This window comes from Hippopotamus amphibius, chromosome 6 (assembly GCF_030028045.1).
Source record: "Hippopotamus amphibius kiboko isolate mHipAmp2 chromosome 6, mHipAmp2.hap2, whole genome shotgun sequence".
In the NCBI taxonomy this organism is placed as follows: domain Eukaryota; kingdom Metazoa; phylum Chordata; class Mammalia; order Artiodactyla; family Hippopotamidae; genus Hippopotamus; species Hippopotamus amphibius.
The window spans coordinates 10,481,809-10,500,766 of record NC_080191.1 but is presented as its reverse complement, the minus strand read 5'-3'; the positions used below and the strand labels follow the sequence as shown (position 1 = coordinate 10,500,766).

General features: G+C 49.7%; 1 protein-coding gene across 1 annotated transcript in view; it reads right to left on the bottom strand.

The window, feature by feature from the left end:
- Positions 1 to 4,159: 4,159 nt before the first annotated feature.
- Positions 4,160 to 18,958, bottom strand: part of BEND3 (BEN domain containing 3) — a 32,842-nt gene continuing 18,043 nt past the window's right edge. The window contains exon 4 of the mRNA XM_057740271.1: positions 4,160 to 9,994. Within this exon, the coding sequence (XP_057596254.1) occupies positions 7,748 to 9,994 (2,247 nt within the window). The 3' untranslated portion in view covers positions 4,160 to 7,747. The remainder of the gene's footprint in view (positions 9,995 to 18,958) is intronic.

The following is an 18,958-nucleotide window of genomic DNA, read 5'->3' as shown; positions in this document are numbered from 1 at the left end:
AAATAAATGAACTTCCTTTACAGGCAGAAATGATCCTAATTGCATTCCTTGTTCTATTTCCTGTGGCACTGAGAGCTTTCCGGAGTCAGATACTCTGACTGGGGTGGATCCAGAAGCTCAGAGACTGTGGACAGTCAGCAAAACCCCAAGTAAAACAGCTGGGGACCACCAGGCAGAGAGACGAACAGATTTACTCTGCACAGCTACACAAGCAGCAGCATGGAAATGAAGAGCACAAGCTTTGGAGTCAGCCTGGCCATCATTAGAGGCCCCCAGCTCTGCCAGCCATGTGACCTTGGCCAAGTTACTTAACCTCTGAAAGCATCCCCGTCTGTAAGATGGGGAATACAAATATCTATCCCGCAGGGTTTCCTTGAGGAATACATGTATTTCACATCCCTAGCACATTCTGGACCCACTGCAGGAGCTCAGAAAATGGGAGCGCTTATGAACTCCTTGTAATTTAGGGCCCCACAGTCACTTCTGAATACACAGCTGTCACACTGCAGAAGCTTCTGGAAGGAGGAGCTGTGGCATTCCATGTTCTTAACCTTTGTCAAGGACACAGTTCATCATCTGGACTACATACTCTAGAAGAACAAATTCCTATTCCTTAAAAAAAAATCAGTGGACAGGCTTCCCCCTGTAGAAATGTTCTGGCAAAAGCCACCACATTTGGCCAGTGACCCTAAGCCCTGATGCTGAAGCATTTGTAAACCTGCCTCTTCCCACTGACCTGAAACCTAAGATTTAGTTTACCACTAGTTAAGAAGTCGGGGGGGGGGGGGGGGGGGGGGTCTTCCTAGGTGGCGCAGTGGTTAAGAATCTGCCTACCAATGCAGGGCACACGGGTTCGAGCCCTGTTCCAGGAAGATCCCACATGCCTCAGAGCAACTAAGCCTGTGCGCCACAACTACTGAGCCTGTGCTCTAGAGCCCGTGAGCCACAGCTATTGAGCCCGTGAGCCACAACTACTGAAGCCCATGTGCCTAGAGCCTGTGCTCCACAACAAGAGAAGCCACCGCAATGAGAAACCCACGCACCGCAATGAGGAGTAGCCCCCGCTTGCTGCAACTAGAGAAAGCCCACGCACAGCAATGAAGACCCACTGCAGCCAATAAATAAATAACTAAACAAATAAACAAATACATTAAAAAAAAAGTTGTCAGGATGAAAAGGTGACTAGAACACCAGCAGGGGAGGGCAGCCTTACTGGCCTGAGGAGGCAGAGTTCAACATGATTGTATCAGAACAGAATATTCCCCTCCCTACTTAGAACAGGTGAAGAATTTCTTCTTTTCTTACTGATCCAAGGACAATCTGGTGAATACAAAGTCATCCGGCTCTGGACTAATTCTGCAACTTCACAAAACTCCTCCTCCTCCTCTAGTTCCAGCCCCATTGGTCTTTTATTATTTCCTAAGGGGTTCTTCTTATACCCCAAAGCTTGTTTGCATGCTGAACTTTTCACTTCCAAATCTAGGCTAGCCATCCATTTCCTTGGGGAAGTTTTCCCTGACAACTCCAACAAGGACCAGTCCACCTGTTTCATAGTATTAAGTACCCCTCATCAGTAAACTTATAATTTGTAATTTTTAAAAAAAGCTTTATTTGAACACAACAGGAAACCACTTATTTCAGCTCAGCTCTATTTCTACTAACTAGGAAAGTGGTAAGCCTTTCAGTTTCTGATGTACACAGTATATTTCTCCAAGTCACTGTCATGCAGTGGTTCTGCAGCCTCTGGACACCAGCACCAGTGTCACCTGGGAACTCCTTAGAAATGTAAATTCCTAGACCCCACCCCAGTCGGACAGAATCAGAACCTCTGGCGGATGGGACCCTATGACCTGAGTGAACGTGCCCTCTGGCGGTTCTGCCCCTTACTGGATGCTGATGGAGTCCCACCCAGATCGCCTTTCCCAGTGCACCCCTCCCTTCGCTGTTGAGAGCCAGCTAACCACGCACAATGGCCCTTCTGGAACAGTGCCCTTGGCAAAGGGAGCCACCTGGCCCGGCGAGCTACCCCTTCCCCTGGAAAAGAACTCAATGACCAACTGGCCCCTTTGCTTCACCTGGTACTAATTCTGCCAAACAATTCACGTTCTAGGGCCTCCCCGTGGATGGCAATGAGGCCAAACTGCAGAGGAGACCACACTCTTGTTTACAGCCTTCCAGGGCCTGTCCTGCTTCCTTTCTCCTGGGAGCAGGTCCTCAATCAATTGTACAAGAATCCTAGTCTCAGGCTCTGCTCCTAAGGAATTCGATCCATGGTGGTTACTTTCACAATCTCAAAAAACTTACTCTCGGCAGAACATGTCTGTCCACAATTGCCACAATCATTTCACCCAGGGCAATCTGAGAACCCGCACGCCCGTATCTAAGATCAGACAAACGGGGGCTTAGAGGATGTGGGTGACGGGACACTACGGACTTTTCACTGGTCTCGGGTCTGAATCTGTGTGTTGTGTGTGGCTCCGGGGGTGTTTAGTTTCTGAGGTGGTGTGGCGGATCGAGACAAGCTTGGGTTCAAATCCTGGCACGGCAGTTCACCAGCTGTGTGAACTCAGGCAGTAAACCTTCTTTCTGCTTCCTCACCACAAAACAGATAACAGCATTGCCCAAGAAACCGAGTTTTTATGAGAATTAAATGAGATAGCACACACACCCTTCAGGGCCTTGGCTTTCTTGTCTTAACAGGCTTAATCAGGGAACTTACCTCACGGGGGCTTCTGAGAAGAGTCCAAGCCACGGCTCAGGTGCAGCTCTCAGCGGCGTGCCTGGCACTGCTGTATACACTCGAAGGATGTCAGCCATGCCCAACGCTGCCACCACAGCACGCAGGCCGTGGGAGTTCATGCCTTTTCCACCACTGGCCAGGGGAGTTTAGATTTCTCTGGGAGCTCCCTTAAAGAGTCCATTGCATCTCACCATTCCAATAATCAGGATAATTTGGTGTGGCGTTCTTATTTCTGAGAACTGGCTTTTACAAGTAAGCCCACCTACACTGAAATTATGATTTTTTTTTTTTTTTTTTTGCAAGACCAACTTATTGAACGTGTTACTAAAGAGGTTTAGTCAAAAAAACCAAAGCCCGTGGCATCGTCAGCCTCCTCCGAGCCTTCTTTCTTTCCTTCCCTTTTCTCCTCCTCGGCTGGGGCGGCCGTGGTGGAGGAGGGCCAGGTCCACCAGGCCGCACGCCGCGGCCCAGGCGCGCGATGTCCACACTGGCCGGGGCCTCTGCAAACAAGCCCGGCCAGAAAGGCCCAACGTTCACCGGCGGCTGCTTTCATGAGGGCGTTGCTCGTACCCGCCGTGCCCATCACCTCCTGGCAGTGCGGCCGTCAGGCCGGGAGATGCAGGCGAGCTGGGGCCCGGAGGCCCCCACGGAAGGACCGAGCACTTTCGAGACAGCTGAGGACGGGGGCTTTCTTTTTTTTGGGGGGGGGGGGGTAGAAGACGAGACAGCTACAGCCAGAAGGGGCCTAAAGAATTCAGCCCTCCTTCAAGTGTTGCTTGCGCTGGCGCCAGCCCCGAGCAGCCCCGAGCAGCCCCGAGCGGCGCGGGGGCCGGGACCCCAGGCTGCGCACTCCCGCCCCGCGGGCAGCGGCCTCCGTGCACCGGCCACCACCCACTCGCTGCCACGTGAGCCCCGGTCCGAAACACGTTTCTCTCATAGCTGCAGACATTATTTTCACCATGAAGTGCTATTTAATGATTTGTAATTCGCCAAAGAGGTGAGTAAAAAAACATGCATCCTTTTGTTATCCGTTAATAATATGTTAGCTTTGAGGAACGAAATCCCATTTCATCCAAAGTGGGAAAAAAAAAAGGTGAACTGAAGCTCTGCGAGTTTGGCAGCAGGGCGGGGCTGGCACCCGAGCAGGAAAGGGAAGGTCAGCCGAGCCCCTGCTGCATGGCCAGGGAGCGGTGTGTGTAGACACGGGCTAGGGTTTCTGTGGTGACATCTCAACCGTTCAGCTGTGACAGATGCACCCCGACACCCAGCGTGTGGAAGCCCGAGAGGCCGAGGTGCCCCGAGTATCCGTGCCCTCCCCCAGGAGCAGGGGGGAGGCCTCACGCAAAGACAAATAGACCCAGACGTTCTGAGAGACCTCTGCCCTAAGAAAATAAAGATGTTACTGAGACCATATTTTTTTTGTATTTTTATAACATTTTATATAACTCATAAAACAGTGCTTGTATAAAAATTCACACAAAGTTGCTAGAGAGCATACAATTTCCAAAAATGTCCTGGGTTTTTGTTACATTCAGTTTTCTAAGGATGCACTCAAATCAATGGTAAAATGCAGACATTATGCGATATTTTATTATCTTTGGTAAAACTATCCTCATTATTTTGTCTCCTCACAGTATTAACTCTGATATCCACTTTGTGCAGGGTCTGCTATCACTAGGATGTCAGAAAAACATTAAGGCTGGATCTACAAGAAGCAAGTACCTCCAAATGACAGTAAGAGTCCCTTAACCCCCCGTCCCCACTTCATATCATCTATCTAACACAGCGAGGCAGGGTAAGAGCTCAACGGCCTCCAATCTGGGGTCTGGAAACCCTCCTCCTCAATCAGGCACGAAGTAAACATTGGGGGCTAAGGTGGACACGGAGGCCATCTCTGCAGGAACCCGAGTGGCCATGCGGTGGTGTAGTCAGGCCAGTGACTCTTAGTGACTCTTAAACAGCTCATCTATTCACCACTAAGTAGATCCCATTGGTTGGTTGATGATTGCTGCTGATGTGGTGCCCCTCCCCACAAACTTAAAAAGGAAGGGAGGTTGGTGGCCAAACACTGAAGGGGGAGGGGCCCACTCACACCCATGACACTGGACACGACTTTATTCCCTGTCAAACACGGGTTGTCATGTAGACACAGCCAAAGTGAACTGAAGCAGGATTAGAACACTTAGTACATTCATGACTATCTTCATACATTCTTTTAAAACTTACTAACAGAGAAAAACAAGGGACACTACCGCCTATTGTGACTTGCTATTTTACTCAACATCAGAATGTATCTGTGCTACTTCTTTAGTCCTCTGGATGTGACAGGGAAAAAATTCCAAAAAACACAAACAAGTAAAAATCAAAGAATTTAGATGGGGAAGGAAAATGGGTTTTGCCAACAGATTTTATGGAAAACATTAAATTTTGAAAAAAAATTAGTATTTTGTACTTCTATTGCTTCGTGTAAAAACAAAAACGGCCCCTGGAGCCCACCTGTATGGCTGGAGCACTGAGGATACCACACTGACAGACACAGGACCTGCAGGCGGTTTCTGATGCGTCAGTCCAGAGAGACAAGAAACAGCTCACAGAGTGTGTCCACCTCTCTTCACTGGAAGGGACTCTAAGATTTGGGGGGGAAGAAGCCCTACACAGGAAAGGTATTAAGGAAACCACCAAAACATGGTTTCCAAAAATTGAACATGCTCCAGGTTATAAAGAGACATATTTCATTCCTAGAACCTGTTGATGTCTCTATTGTGGGTAGATAGGAAGCTTTTTTTTTTTTTTTAATTATTAGATGATTGTGCTTCTGAAGTTGCAGGGTCACATCCTACCCTCTAGAAAGCAGGGCAGTTTTCACATGGCTTGGAATCCTCTTGGATACATCCTAGAGACCAGAACAAATTCCATGGCACCCTCCCACCAGCAGGGCTGGTGAGCAAGCGAGTGCCACTGCCATCTTTGGGTGTGTGCGCAGGAGCGCGCAGGCATGCATTTGTGTGCTGGAGAGACTAAGGCATAGAGAAAGGCCCAGGAGAGGGGGAAGTGAGTCTCCGGCTGCTCCAGTCCTCCTCCTTTCCAGGCACAAAGAGGTTGAGCTTATTATTCATGTCGCTCCCCTTCATCTCACTTCAGTTTTTTACTAAGAAATGCGTGTGGGTGGGTGGGAGAGAGTCATTATTAAGTCCCTGTGCATTTCTAAATTGCAATAATTTAGGTCCGCAGTTTCAACAGAAATAATCTGTAAATGACATTTAAAAGCAAATTTACTAAAGTTAGATGAGCAACTTTGCACTGCTCAGAAGCTTGTCATATTAAAAAAAAAATGCCCACTGGGTGCAGGCAAAATTCTGTCATACAGCCACTGAAACTGAAGTCTTTATCTGTATGAAGAAAATTCACAGATTGTTTCTATTATTTCTGCATTTTAAGGTAGCAAAATATTAAGCCATTAGGTTATTTAATCTGTAACATTCCACAAGGGTTTTACATCTACCCTGTGTGATTCAATTCTTTTTCTAGCTTTCTGGTATGATGTGTTTGGGTTAGACGGTTTCCTTTCCCTCTTAGGCACTGGCCCCCAAAGTCAGGTAGGTAAAAGTATTGTTTTTATGTTAAGGACTTCACCGGTTGGGGAGTTTCCTGGTTGGAATCCCAGAGAGCATGCCTCTGGCCTGGAGCAGTGTGACCTTCCCAACCAGGGGAGAGAAAAGAGGTGTCTCATCCCGAGGCCAAGGGGCTGGCCAGATGTAGGACAGCAGGACCTTCTGGGGGCCCAAAGGGAAAGCTCTGAGTGGACCCTGGGAAGGGATATGGGAGCCCCACTTGAGATGGCCTGTATCCTTCCAATACCAGGTATGCCCAAGAGAGCCCAAGGCCCGCCCTGAGGAACAAGGATGTGTACTGACTGGAGGAGCTGACACTGAGGTGTGGTGAAGTCACCATACAGCTCCCAGAACCCGGGTTTTGTACAAATACACACATGGAAAGTAAACAGGTCTTGGTGAGCCCAGAGGGGCCCATCCTTAAATCAAACAAGAAGCCAAATATCCACACACACACTTTTCCAAGGAAATGTGTTTGCCCCTCCAATCAGCATCCTTGTGTAGAGAGGGAAGGGGGCAGTGGAAGGACACAGCTCAAATGAAGACATGTGAACGTGTTTCCACGTCTATCTACATTCATATCATCATCATCCCCATCATCCAGTGTTCTCATCTACAGAGTCGGCACAGCATTCTCCCGGCGCAGCACTGTGGGACAGGCCAGGCCAGGCCGCCCCCTAAGCCCCTTGCTAGGCACCGCAGTGGGAGGGAGAGTGTGACTGACCATGGTCAGAAAGGACATCGCACTATTCCATCCCCTCCACCGCCATCCAAGAGGCATCCTGACTCTTCCAAAATCCGATGTAAAAGACAAGGTCAGTAAAATCCGTCTCTATGCCACCTGAAGCTATTCGCCATCATGCATGAACATGGCACTTCTAAAAATTTCATATCTCTGAAACCATCTTAAAAAAAAATTCTCAGCAACTGAAGTCATCGTATAGTACTTCATCTCAATATTTTAAAGATTTTTTTTTCTAAGTAAAATGGCCTCCATAGAGCCCAGTGATCTTCTTAAAAAGGATTTCTTTTTAATTAAAAAAAAATTTGATAGACGTGGAAGATGTAAAATGTGGGAAGAGGACCAAGAAGGTTGCTCAATTTGCATTTCAAATTGTGAGAAGACTGGGAGGACACTGCCAAGGAGAGGGAACCCCGACTTGTGAGGCCTCTCTGCTCTCACAGCACGGCTCTCCCCATACTCTGGCTGCACCACCAGGAACACAGGACAAAAGTCGTAAGTACAAGAGACCAGATGCGAGGCTTCTTTCTCGTGGCCGTGGCGGGCGGGGCGCTCACATGTGCAAATGCAGCAGGCCACTCCCCGCCGACATAAGGTGCGTGGCTGCGAACACATCGCGGGCTCCGGCGGACAGCTCAGTGCCTGCGGTGCCCATCACTTCTCCACCTTCTTGGCTTTCTTCAGGATGTCGCATTTCTTCCTGTTAGGGCGGCGGCATCGTTCGTCGATGCTCGGGATACATTCGTAGTGCCACACCTCCTCCATCTTCTCCACCGGGTACACGGCCTCCACGTAGTGGCGGATGAGCCTCAGCCGCGTGGGGTCCAGCTGCTTCTTGTTGCACGCCCCGGAGTGGTTGTACTGCAGCCGCAGGTTCTCGGCGGTGAAGAGCTCGGGGAAGAGCCTGACGAGCAGCCGCGCGGCGAAGTTGCCCACGGAGAGGCTCTGCTGCACGATCTCGCGCACCTCCTTGTCTGACAGCAGGTAGGGCGAAGGCACCGGGAAGTCGGGCGAGGGCACCACCAGCTCGTCCAGGGGGATCTTGCAGAAGTCCTTGCTGCTCCTTTCGGGGGGCAGCGGGGGCCCCTCAAATTCCTCCCGGAACCGCTCAGGGTTGATTGCATAGCTGGCCAGGTCCCTGCACTCGGGGCCCGGCACGTGGACCTTGCGCTGCTGCTGGTAGGAGCGCCTCTGCTCGGTGTCCCGGCGCCGGCAGCGCTCGTCCAGTTTGCCCACGAACTCCAGCGTCCAGACGCGGTCGTTCTTGGCCCGCGGGTAGAGCAGCTGCACGTAGTGGCGGATGAGCTTGATGCGGGACGGGTCCAGCTGCTTCTTGCCCAGGGAGCCGCTGCAGTTGTACTGCTTGCGCAGGTTCTCGTGGGTGAAGAGCTCGGGGAATAGGTGCACGAGCAGGCGCGAGGCGAAGTTGCCTATGGACAGGCTGCTCTCGTAGATGCTGCGCAGCTGCTCCTTGCTGAGCAGGCAGTCGGCGCCCGGCACCTCGAAGTCGGGCTGCGGGATCTCCAGCTTGTCGAAGTCGATGGGCACCAGCCAGATCTTCTTGGACCGCCGGCCGGGCCGCTCGCCCTCGAAGCTGTCTTCCACCTTGACCACGGAGATGTCATCAGGCAGGCTGGACGAGTCGTAGCAGTCGTCCCGCGGGGGCTCGCCCTCACTGCCCGCGTCCAGCCCCAGGCCCTCCAGCTCGTCGTTGATGCGCTGCGCGCACTGCTGCAGCCAGGCCTCCTCCTCCTGCATGTCGGGGAAGTAGATCTCCGTGTAGTTGCGGATGATCTGCAGCCGCTGCGGGTCCAGCTCCTGCTTGCCGCCGTCCCCGTAGCAGCTGTACTGCTCGCCCAGCTTCCGGTGGTCGAAGAGCTCGGGGAAGAGGCGGTGCAGGAGGAAGACCGCGAACTCGCCGGGCGACGAGGCTTCGTCCAGGAACTCGGTGAGGTCCTGTGTGTCCACCACGTGGTCCGAGGCGATGGTGCTGCTCCGGTCCAGGGACAGGGCCTCCTCCTGGTCTTTGTTGTCCAGGAAGTGGCCGGCGTCCACCTGCTCGGCCTCGAAGAAGCTGGCGACCTGGCCGCCGGGCTGGCTGTCCTCCATTTCCCGTTGCGCCCAGAAGCGACTGAAGAAGTCGTTCAGCTGGGGCAGGCACTCGGCCTGCCACACGGCCGTGTCCTTCACCGATGGGTAGTAGACCTCCACGTAATTGCGGATGAGCTGCAGGTGCAGCGACTCCAGCTTGCGCTTGGCCGCAAAGCCGCAGGCGCTGCAGCCCCGGGAGAAGTCCACGTCGCTGAAGAGCTCGGGGAAGAGCTGCACCAGCAGGCGGCAGGCCAGGTCGCCGCCTGACAGGCTCTGGTCCACGATCTGCTTGAGCTCGGCGGCCGTGAGCTGATACTCGGGGGGCGGCTGGAACTTGGCCACCATCTCGGTGGGGCTCACCTGCTTCTTGATGCGGCTCACCTCCAGGGAGAGCAGGTCCACCTTGCTGTGCAGTTGGGACATGTTGGAGGAGAGCGTGTTGAGCATGTAGAACATCTTCTGGATGAGAAAGTAGATGTTGGGGTCACCGTCGGTGGCCGCCGCAGCGCCGCCACAGTCCCGCTTCTGTGGCTCATTCAGGAGTCGCAGCGGTGAGGGGCTGTTGCTGGCGTTCGCCTTCTCGAAGAGCTCGTACGTGTTGAGCACGTCCCCTGCGGGAGGGTTCTTCTTCTCCATGATCTTGTGCGAGATGCCGTACAGAGGCTTCTTGTAGGAGGGCGTGGTCACGTCGTTGCAGGGCTCCTCCTCGCCTGGCCACACGGAGCCCGCGTTCTTGCCCCTGCCCGCCTGCTCCCCGTTGCCCTGGCAGGGCGAGCTGTTTTCCCGGTTCCGCATGCCTGCTAGGAGCGCCTGGAAGATAAGAAGTGTGTAAGCTGAGGGTTCTAGTCTACTACACGAGACACAGAGAGGCACCAGGATCAGTCTCAGGAGCCTGTGAGAAAGTGTTTCCCTCGCCCAGGAATCACTCTGCGGGTCCAGAACGCACCACTAACACAAACCTGCATCCCAGCACCAAACCTGCTCGCTCTCCCTACTTTCTGAGAGGGTCAGGCTGGACCCAAAGTCTTCTCATTCCTGTAGGACACCAGCCCTGAACTTCCTGTCTACAGGGCCTGGCGGGAGACTGAACGCAGATGCTGACAAGGCCGGGCAAGAGCCCTCGCGGGATAGGAGAGAGGCCCTGGGAACAGGAAGCGTTCCTGTGGCAGCTTAGCTATGGGCAGGTCACCTCATTGCCCTGACTGCTCTCAGACCGGGAGGATTCCTGCCAAAGGCAGCTCCAGAAGGTGGCAGCCTGTTGTCCAGTCTGCAGCCTCTACAAGGGAAAGCATCTCCACCCTGCAGCTCCCAAGATACACGGTGCTGGGCACGAAAGAAATGGAGTCTAGAGAGTGGCAGTCTGCTGCCAACTCTACCACTGCCTGGAGTCACGTCTTATCTCAGATTGGAAAAGGCCCGGAACTCCCCCAAGCCCAGGCAACTGTGGATTCTGTGAAGTGATGAGGCCTCCCAGGTTTCTAAGTCTTGGTCTCCTACTTGGTCCAGCAGCCCTTCTCAACCAGAATTGCAGAAGAGTATTAAGCCCCATGTCTACTGCATGTGAAAAATTAACACCTTTCCCATGCATCTAGAAAGGTACTTTCTATGTACTCTCCAGCCTTGCTCAATAGAGGACGGTGAGAGAATTAAGCGCTACAAAAAATGATTTCAGGGATTATCTCCTCAACTCGCCCAAGGCTGGCACACTTTGCAAGTCCACTCCTGATGGACTCCCAGGGCAAGTTGAAGATACCTTAAAGACTCCAATGCTTGAGTCCAAGCTTCATACCAGCAAGCAGCTGCCCAGACCATTTGGGAATCCCAGAGTTCTCACTACTTTATTTAGCGGTCTTCCCTACTGCCAAAGCCCTGGATGGCTTAAAAGGCTTATTTACATATATATGGACAAGTGATTTTCAGCACGGGTTCAAAGGCAATTCAGTAGAGAAAGGAGAATCTTTTCAACAAATGATGCTAGAAAAATTGGATATACATATGCAAAAATTGCAAAAAACTGTTATCCTACATATATCATATAAAAAATTAACTAAAAATACATTATGGATGTAAAAATAAAATCTAACTTAATATTCTAACACTTCTAGAAGAAAACATAAGAGCAATCCTTTATGACCTTGTTTTAGGCAAATTTTTCTCAGATATAACACCAGAAGCATGATCCATCAGAGAACAAATGGATAAACTGGACTTCATCAAACTTTAAAACTTCTTTAAAAGATGAAAACCAAGCCCAGACTAAGAAAACATTGGCAAGCCATTTATCTGATGAAGGACTTGAATCCAGATTACATAAAGAACACTCAGACTCAATAATGACATACAACCCAATTAATGGCTTCAACAGTCACTTCAGAGAAGCTATATAAATGGCAGATAAGCACATAAAAAGATGCTTAGTAACATCCATGTTAAAATCACACTGAGATACCACATCACCCCCACTAGGATGGGTATAATCAAAAAGACAGACAATACTGAACACTGGAGATGATGTGAAGGAACTGGAACTCTCATGTGCTGCTGGGGTGGATATAAAATGCTATAACCACTTTGGAAAACAGTTGGTATTTTTAAAGACATTAAATAGATTTGGGACCGTATGATTCAGCTATTCCACTCCTAGGTATTCATTTACCAAGCAGAATGAAAGCACACGATCATACAAAGACTTTGTACACAGATGTTCATGGCAGCCTTGTTTGTAAATAGCCCCAAACTGGAAACAACCCAAATTTTTACCAAGTGTACAGATATATTGTTATACAGTGGAATACTACTCAGCAACAGAGCTGATGAGCATGGTACTCACGATGAATCTCAAAATAATTAAGCTGAGTGAAAGATGCCAGTCAAACAAAAGATTCCATTTGCATGAAATCCTAGAAAATGCAAACTCACCTTTAGTGACAGAAAGCAGGTTAGTGGTTACCTGGGGATGGGGGCAGGATGCGAAGGGGCACAAGGAAACGCTCATGGTAGCAGGTGATGGATGTCTCTCATCTTGACTGTGGCGTGGTTTCACTGGTTTACACATGTCAAACTTTATCAAATGATATGCCTTAAAAACGTGTCGTTTATTATATTGCAGTCATAAATCTGTTTTTGACAAATGTTGAATTTGACCCGAAAACATACTGGAATGGAATTCTGAGCGGCTCAGCAGAAGAGCTAATTGGTGAGGACCGGTGGGCATCAGGGGAGCAGGCAGGGTGGAAGCACAAAGCATGTTCTTCCACAGACGTGCAGGTGCCTTGGGCACCTAGAAAGTGGACAAGAACAACGTGCATCCTTCGGGCGCTTCCCCGCCTGGGGAAGAATAACGGGTGGCACCGCCTGGCCTAGCCCAGAGCTTCTGGAAGCCTGATATCCAGATGAATCGCCTGGGGGCTAGTTAGCATACAGATTCTGATTCGAGGCTCTGCAATGCTAATAAGCCGTTGGGCCTCTCTGGGTGGCCAGGGCCGGGAGCACACAGTCTGCCCTCAGCTTATCTCACCCAGGCAGATTCAGTGTCATTTGTAAGCACTCAGATAACCAATGCCAGCGCAACACACTGCATGAGGTGCTTTCCTCTTGCAGCCTAAAAAATGCAGGGAAAAGAGACAGTCTCGGGGGGCTGCCGCTACAATGGCAGGTGAGCACCAGGAAGGCCTGAGGTGGGAAGAGACAGGGAGGCCACACAGGCGTATGGAACTGATCCCTCAGAACCTCCCACAGCGATCATTCGTTTAAGTGGATGAATTACTTCCTGGATCCTCTCTTCTAGATAATGGAATCATCAGGCTCATATTGGACAAAGGTTAATTTTTCTCTTCCGTCTCTGTTAACAACACCATGCAAAAGAACAGCTACTGTTCTCTCTCAGGAACCTGAAAATAAAGGAATTCTTTCAAGTGTTTTAATTATCCCACTGAGGTAGGCAACACTTTCTTCAGGGTTTGTTTGTCTAAACTGATGAAGGATCAGAGGCCCCTGGCCCTCCTACCATCACCACCTCCCTGCCCCCACCAAAAAACTTCCCAGGAGCAGAGGACCAGGGGCCTGCTGGGCTGGGGTGAGCCTGCCACCTGCCCCTCTCCCTCATGGGGCCTTCTCCCCAAGTTATCCCCATCCTCAGCACACTGCACAATGGTTACATGATGGGACCAGGTCCTTCCTGAGTCCATCTCCAGGGTCCTGCAAAGTGCCTGGGACACAGAAGAGCTCACTGAATGTCTGTTAAGCAGGGTGAAATGTCTACCACCCTCAAATACATGCTTAAGAAAAAGAAGCTGTTCAGAGGGCCACGAGCTTCATGAATAACACGAACGTAGGGCGGTATAAAGGAGTGGATAGGTCCTCTGCATGACCTTTCATGCTTCAGCTTGCTGTGTGTAGCTCAGGGATATGTCATGGTACCTGTCTCTGGGTACCAGGGTAGCTATGATGACCTAATGAGATACTGTATATGAAGCCCTGAGCCCGCGTCTGAATCACAGTAAGTGTTTAATAAATATTTACTGTTACAGTACGATTATTATTAAACAATGCTCTTCCCAAGCTGCAGCGGTAACAATGCTGTGGGCCTTTTACTGAACTAGTCGTAAAGATCACTCTCAACCAGTAAATAAGAGAACTCTCCTACAGTGCGGCAGGGTAAGTCACTCAAGGAAGGTATTCGTAGAGGTCCGTTTGCCCTAAAGGCTGGGGCTGGAAGGAGTGCAGGAAGGACAGTGAGCTCAAGGTGGGGTTTCAAGGTCTTTTCAGTTCTTTAGTTCTGCTATCTGGCAGAAAACAGAGGATAAGTTTAAAAAGGAAGGAAGAAGGGAAAGAAAGAAACGACATACACACATGTCAGAAACTTATAGAAAGGAAGGGATGGAGATGGTTGAAAAATCCTTACCCCTGACTCAGCGTGTTTGCAAATGTGGGTTGTCACGTGGCCCACGAGTACATGATGACACTGATTTCATGAGTCAAGACCAGCATAAAAGAAAGACAGAGGGAAGGAGGAAGTATGAATGAGAGACAGGAAGGAAAGAAAAAAGTAAATAGAATAGAAAAGATCAGAGGCCCCTGCACACAGTAAGTAAATTTGAGAAGTTTTGTTCTATTTCTGTGTCTATATATTTACATACAAGTTCATATATGTGAACCAGATGGCTCTATAAGGTGAATTTATAACTGTGGGTCACTGTTGAAAAGCACTGCCCTAATAAATTCAAATTGTCTTACTTGCTAATTCCCATAGACTGTAAATTAGATTTTTTGCAATTTACTCACCATTAAATTTTATTACAACAAAATAATGTTGGAGGTCCCAGAGACTGGATCATGAGATTTCCATTAAGTTTTACCAATACAGAGAAAATTGAGTGTGTAACGCCAATCATTTAAAAAAATCATAATTACATTACAACTGATTTTGGAAAGGGGCAAAGCAAAGGCTTTGTAACAAGTGGTTCCACTAATACATTTAAAATAAGATTCCATGCAGAGAGAGATCACCAGAAACTCACATGCCAGGCAACCAAGAGCACATGTTCTGGAGGGGATCTGCCCTCATTAGCACTCAGGGTAGAAAATAAGCACAGGGACAAGCTTCTGGGTGAACGCTCAGAACAAAAGAAACAAGTCGTTTGACTCCCCACATTCCTACTGCAGGCAGAGGGCAGAGTGTATCACAACTGGAAATCCCCCCTGTAACTCTCACTAGTCAGCCTCATTAATAAAAATATTTCAGTTTCTACCAAGCATGTTAGAAACACTGCCATGAATACAAAATTTTTGGCTAACTTGCTTGAATAAAAAATTAAGTTAGAGTCCCAGCAGAGGGCAACATTCCTCACTCCCAGAGACCTTGGATACACAATTTAACACAACACACGACACAAGCACCAAAAAGAAGGTTCTTAGATGTCCCCACACTGGTGTCCTGTCAACTCAGTGCTCCAATTAATTCCACAGATGCTGCCAAGGCGACGATGGGCTGGCTGCATTTGCTGCTGCTGATAAAATCTCTGCTCAGCTGTCTAGGAGTATCAAGAAATCTTTAAATCTGTGCTACCTGGCATGGGTGCCTGGCTGACACCATTCCCAATTCTCCGAGGCTCCTCTTCCAACCATGTGGGAACTCCGCTGCACAGCTCCGGCCCTGCAGCGCCAGCACCTCTCTTGGATCCGATCTGTGCATTTCCTTGTACCACTAGCACCTTAGACTCAAGCGGGAATGCCCCATCTCTCAGCTGGAGAATGTGACTGATCAAAAAGAGGCTGATGGACAAGGAGACTCTTTGGGGGGGATCTCACGTGTCTGTAACCAGCAACATCTCAGGGACTGGGTCACCGTGGAGATGCTCCAAACACTGAACATCTTCCTCAGGACCCCAAATCCGACAGCAGTCACCGAATTCAGTTCAATGAATGGTGGCTAAAAGGTGCCCAGAGAGTCAGCAAACTGGAACACCAAGAAAGCAGCATGCCTCCAGAGGAGTAGGGAGTTGAGAAATAATGTGGCATCGGGGCAGACCATGAAAAAGGGCTGCTAGGGGTCTAGCATCACCACTCACCTCCAAACAATCGAGGCGGGGTGACGCGTTTCATTTTTAATAGAATGCTTGCCTTCATCCTCCTCATCATTAAATGACCGGATGTACTTAGCAATAAGGAGTGGAGGAGCTCTCTACCACACAGAGCCAGCAAACAAATATGACTGAGCGCCCAACATCTGTCAGGCACTGTGCAAGGCCCCAGGGACGCAGGGAACAAGCCTGTCTCTGCCCTCATGGCTTTTATCCTTTGGGTCATCCGTATACTGCTGACACTGTACAGTGAGGATGGAGAATGTGCTACCACGCCTGAAAAAAATAAGAATCTGGGGAGATAAAGCAACTATAATGACGGGAGAAGAGAAAGACCACAGGGATGGCAAAATCCTCAGAATCCTCAGCGGCTCCTCACAACATCTTACAAGTACCCCACAGTGCTCAGGACCACCAGTGTTTAAGCACGCAGTTCCAAATCAAGCCGACTTGGTAGCGCTAGCTTCTCTGAGCCTCACTGAAATGGGAATGGCCACAGTACCTATCTGCTAGGGCTGCTGTGGAAATGAATCTCCAGCTGGGACCACAGTGAATGACACTTAGGAGGTGTTCCGTACATGTGCACTGAGTGAATGAAATGGCATTTCCATTCTCCAATCGAAAACCAAACCACAATGACACTTTAGGATTAAAAACAAACAAAGAAACAAATAACCCCAGGAGAACAAAGCTAACTTCTGCCTGGCATAGGGCTCCTGAATATCACCCCCACTTCTGTGAAGAAAAAGAAGATTAGCAGTAAAAACGCTGGCTACTCACCTCCCACATCTGCTGTATTTGGCTATGATGCCTTTCCCAGCGGAGGCGCCAAATATGTCTTTATACAGCCTTTGGATAAGATTTTTTGAGGGAGGTTTTATTTCTCTTTTAAGCATTGTACTAAATGTCACTCATAAACAGGCCGTCAGCACTGATAGGAGTTTGAATGTGACAGACCTTTAGCATCAGGGCTACCACTCAAATCCTCCCCCTCGCCCTCATCCCCGTTCCTCTGGGTCAAGGGAGAAGATGGAAAGTGCTTCGAATCAAGGGCGCTCAGGCCTGGGGCATCCAGGAGGACGTCCAGTGGCCTCTCTTAGCAATTCCATGCCATTGTCCTCCTGACGGACGTGGAGGGAGGCAGCTGAATACTGACCATACGCGGTGGGAGCTGGAGATGGGGGTGGGGAGCAGTTAGTAAACATTTCTGAAGGCTGACGTGGGCCAGGCCCCGTGCTGGGCTCCTTCCAGGTGTCGTCTCCATGATCCACCCAAAGACCCAATGCGGGAGCCGTGTCGCCCTCCGTCCCCGTGGAGGGGCCCGAGTTTGGGAGGTCACGGAATTGGCAAAGGCTCCGTGGGGAACTCCCCCTTATCTGACCGCAGTCTCTGCTCATTTTGGAACTGACCATTCCTAGCAGCGGGATCAGAGAAGGCGGGGCTCACCTCCGGGTGGCGGAGCGGGGAGCTGAGTATTCCCAGCCACTCCTGACACCTCACGCCAGGAGCAAGGCTGCCCCGCTGGCGTCCTGGCACTTGACTTAAATGTGTATGTCTGAGTTGGCTCTTCTGTTTGGGGGAGATATTCATTCTCTTGTTACACAGATTAAATGAAACAAGAAAAGGAGCAGGGTTACTTGTGAAGTAGGCAGTCCACAGCTGTTAACACACTTCCTTTCCACTTTTTCTCATTATTGCTTGTTTCAGCCTCTGTTCCTCTGACTCACCCTGTGATGAAAGTGCTTCAGATAGTCATATATACTCCCTGCTTCCACTCTCCCCCCTCTGCCTCCCCCCACACATATGTAAGAAGGATCAGAGAAAATTCAGGGGGAGAAGGACAAAGGACTATCCTCTCTCAACTAGGACTAGTACCATTTTGAAAAATCAACATATGCTATAACTTCATGAAACCAATGGATTGTTCTAAAGCCCCCAGGGCTCTGAGACTATTGATTTACTGACACATCCGTTTATACAAACTTTTAAAAGGAAGCACTGCCTTGACTTCATACGACACCATTCTACAGGGAGCTCAAGAATTTCAAATGGTTTATACTGACATTTATTTTTTTACAGAACAGGAAGGGGAGCGGGGCCATCACCCTCACGTTATCTACACTAAGGGAAATGAACGAAGCGAGTAGCACTGCCAAAATAAAACCCAGGACTTAACCTGTCTTTTCTACTCCAAAATCGAATGGGTTAGAACTGCCTGTTGCATGCAATCCACTGAAAAGTAAACACAGATGACCAATTAGAATAGGTAAACTGGATAAGTCATATTAGAAATATTCAAATATATATTTGCTCCCTTTACTCCCAACATGTCAGAATTTCCAGATGATGCCTGAAGCTCTGGCCAGACAAAGCTTATTGCTTCACCAGATCTAGAAGAGCGTCTGCAACCTTCACATCATTCCTCAGGGAAATCCTTCCACCACAAACCTCAACTGAACTTTACCCAATGCAGGACCTTTCCTAACTTGCTTCACATACTGAAAGATTCAACTAAAATACAAATCATAGGAACCTTCTTCTTCCCCTTCTGCCCCCAGAAGACAAAGGTGCTTGCTTCCCTACGATGCCATGACAACACAAACGTGTTGGATGAAAGGATGAAGAGCGACACCATTTGTGCAATGAGGCAGTGGGGCCACCTCGGGCTGTCCACAAAGGCCACAAACCAGCCTACAGGTGATCAGAATTCCTTTTTGATGCAAGAGCCGGCTGTTCCTCGTTGTGATTAATTGTTTATAAAAATGCCCATCACAGTTCCCCTGTCCTTGTGTGGAAGCCTCTCTGCAATGTGGCTTTGTTGCTCCCACCATCGGGAGGTGATATCTGTTTTTCCATCCCGTGATCTAGGTTTGGTCAGATGACTGGCTTTGACTGGTGGCCCATGAACAAACGTGACGCAAGCAGAGGCATGAAAAGTGTCTGCTCCCCAGAGTTCATCCTCCTCGGAATCCTTCCAGGCATGTGAGCAAGCCTGGACTAGCCTCCTCCTCATATGGGGTGAGGAAGTGCAAAAAGGGAAGCTGGAGTCACCCCACCAGCCCAGGTGAGGCCCGGGATATGGGAGTGAGGTCCTCCCTGACCACCTAGCCCCAACCACATCAGGCCAAACCAGAGCAACCACCAGCTGACTCACAGAACTGTGAACCACTAGAACGGTGGTTGTTTTAAGGTG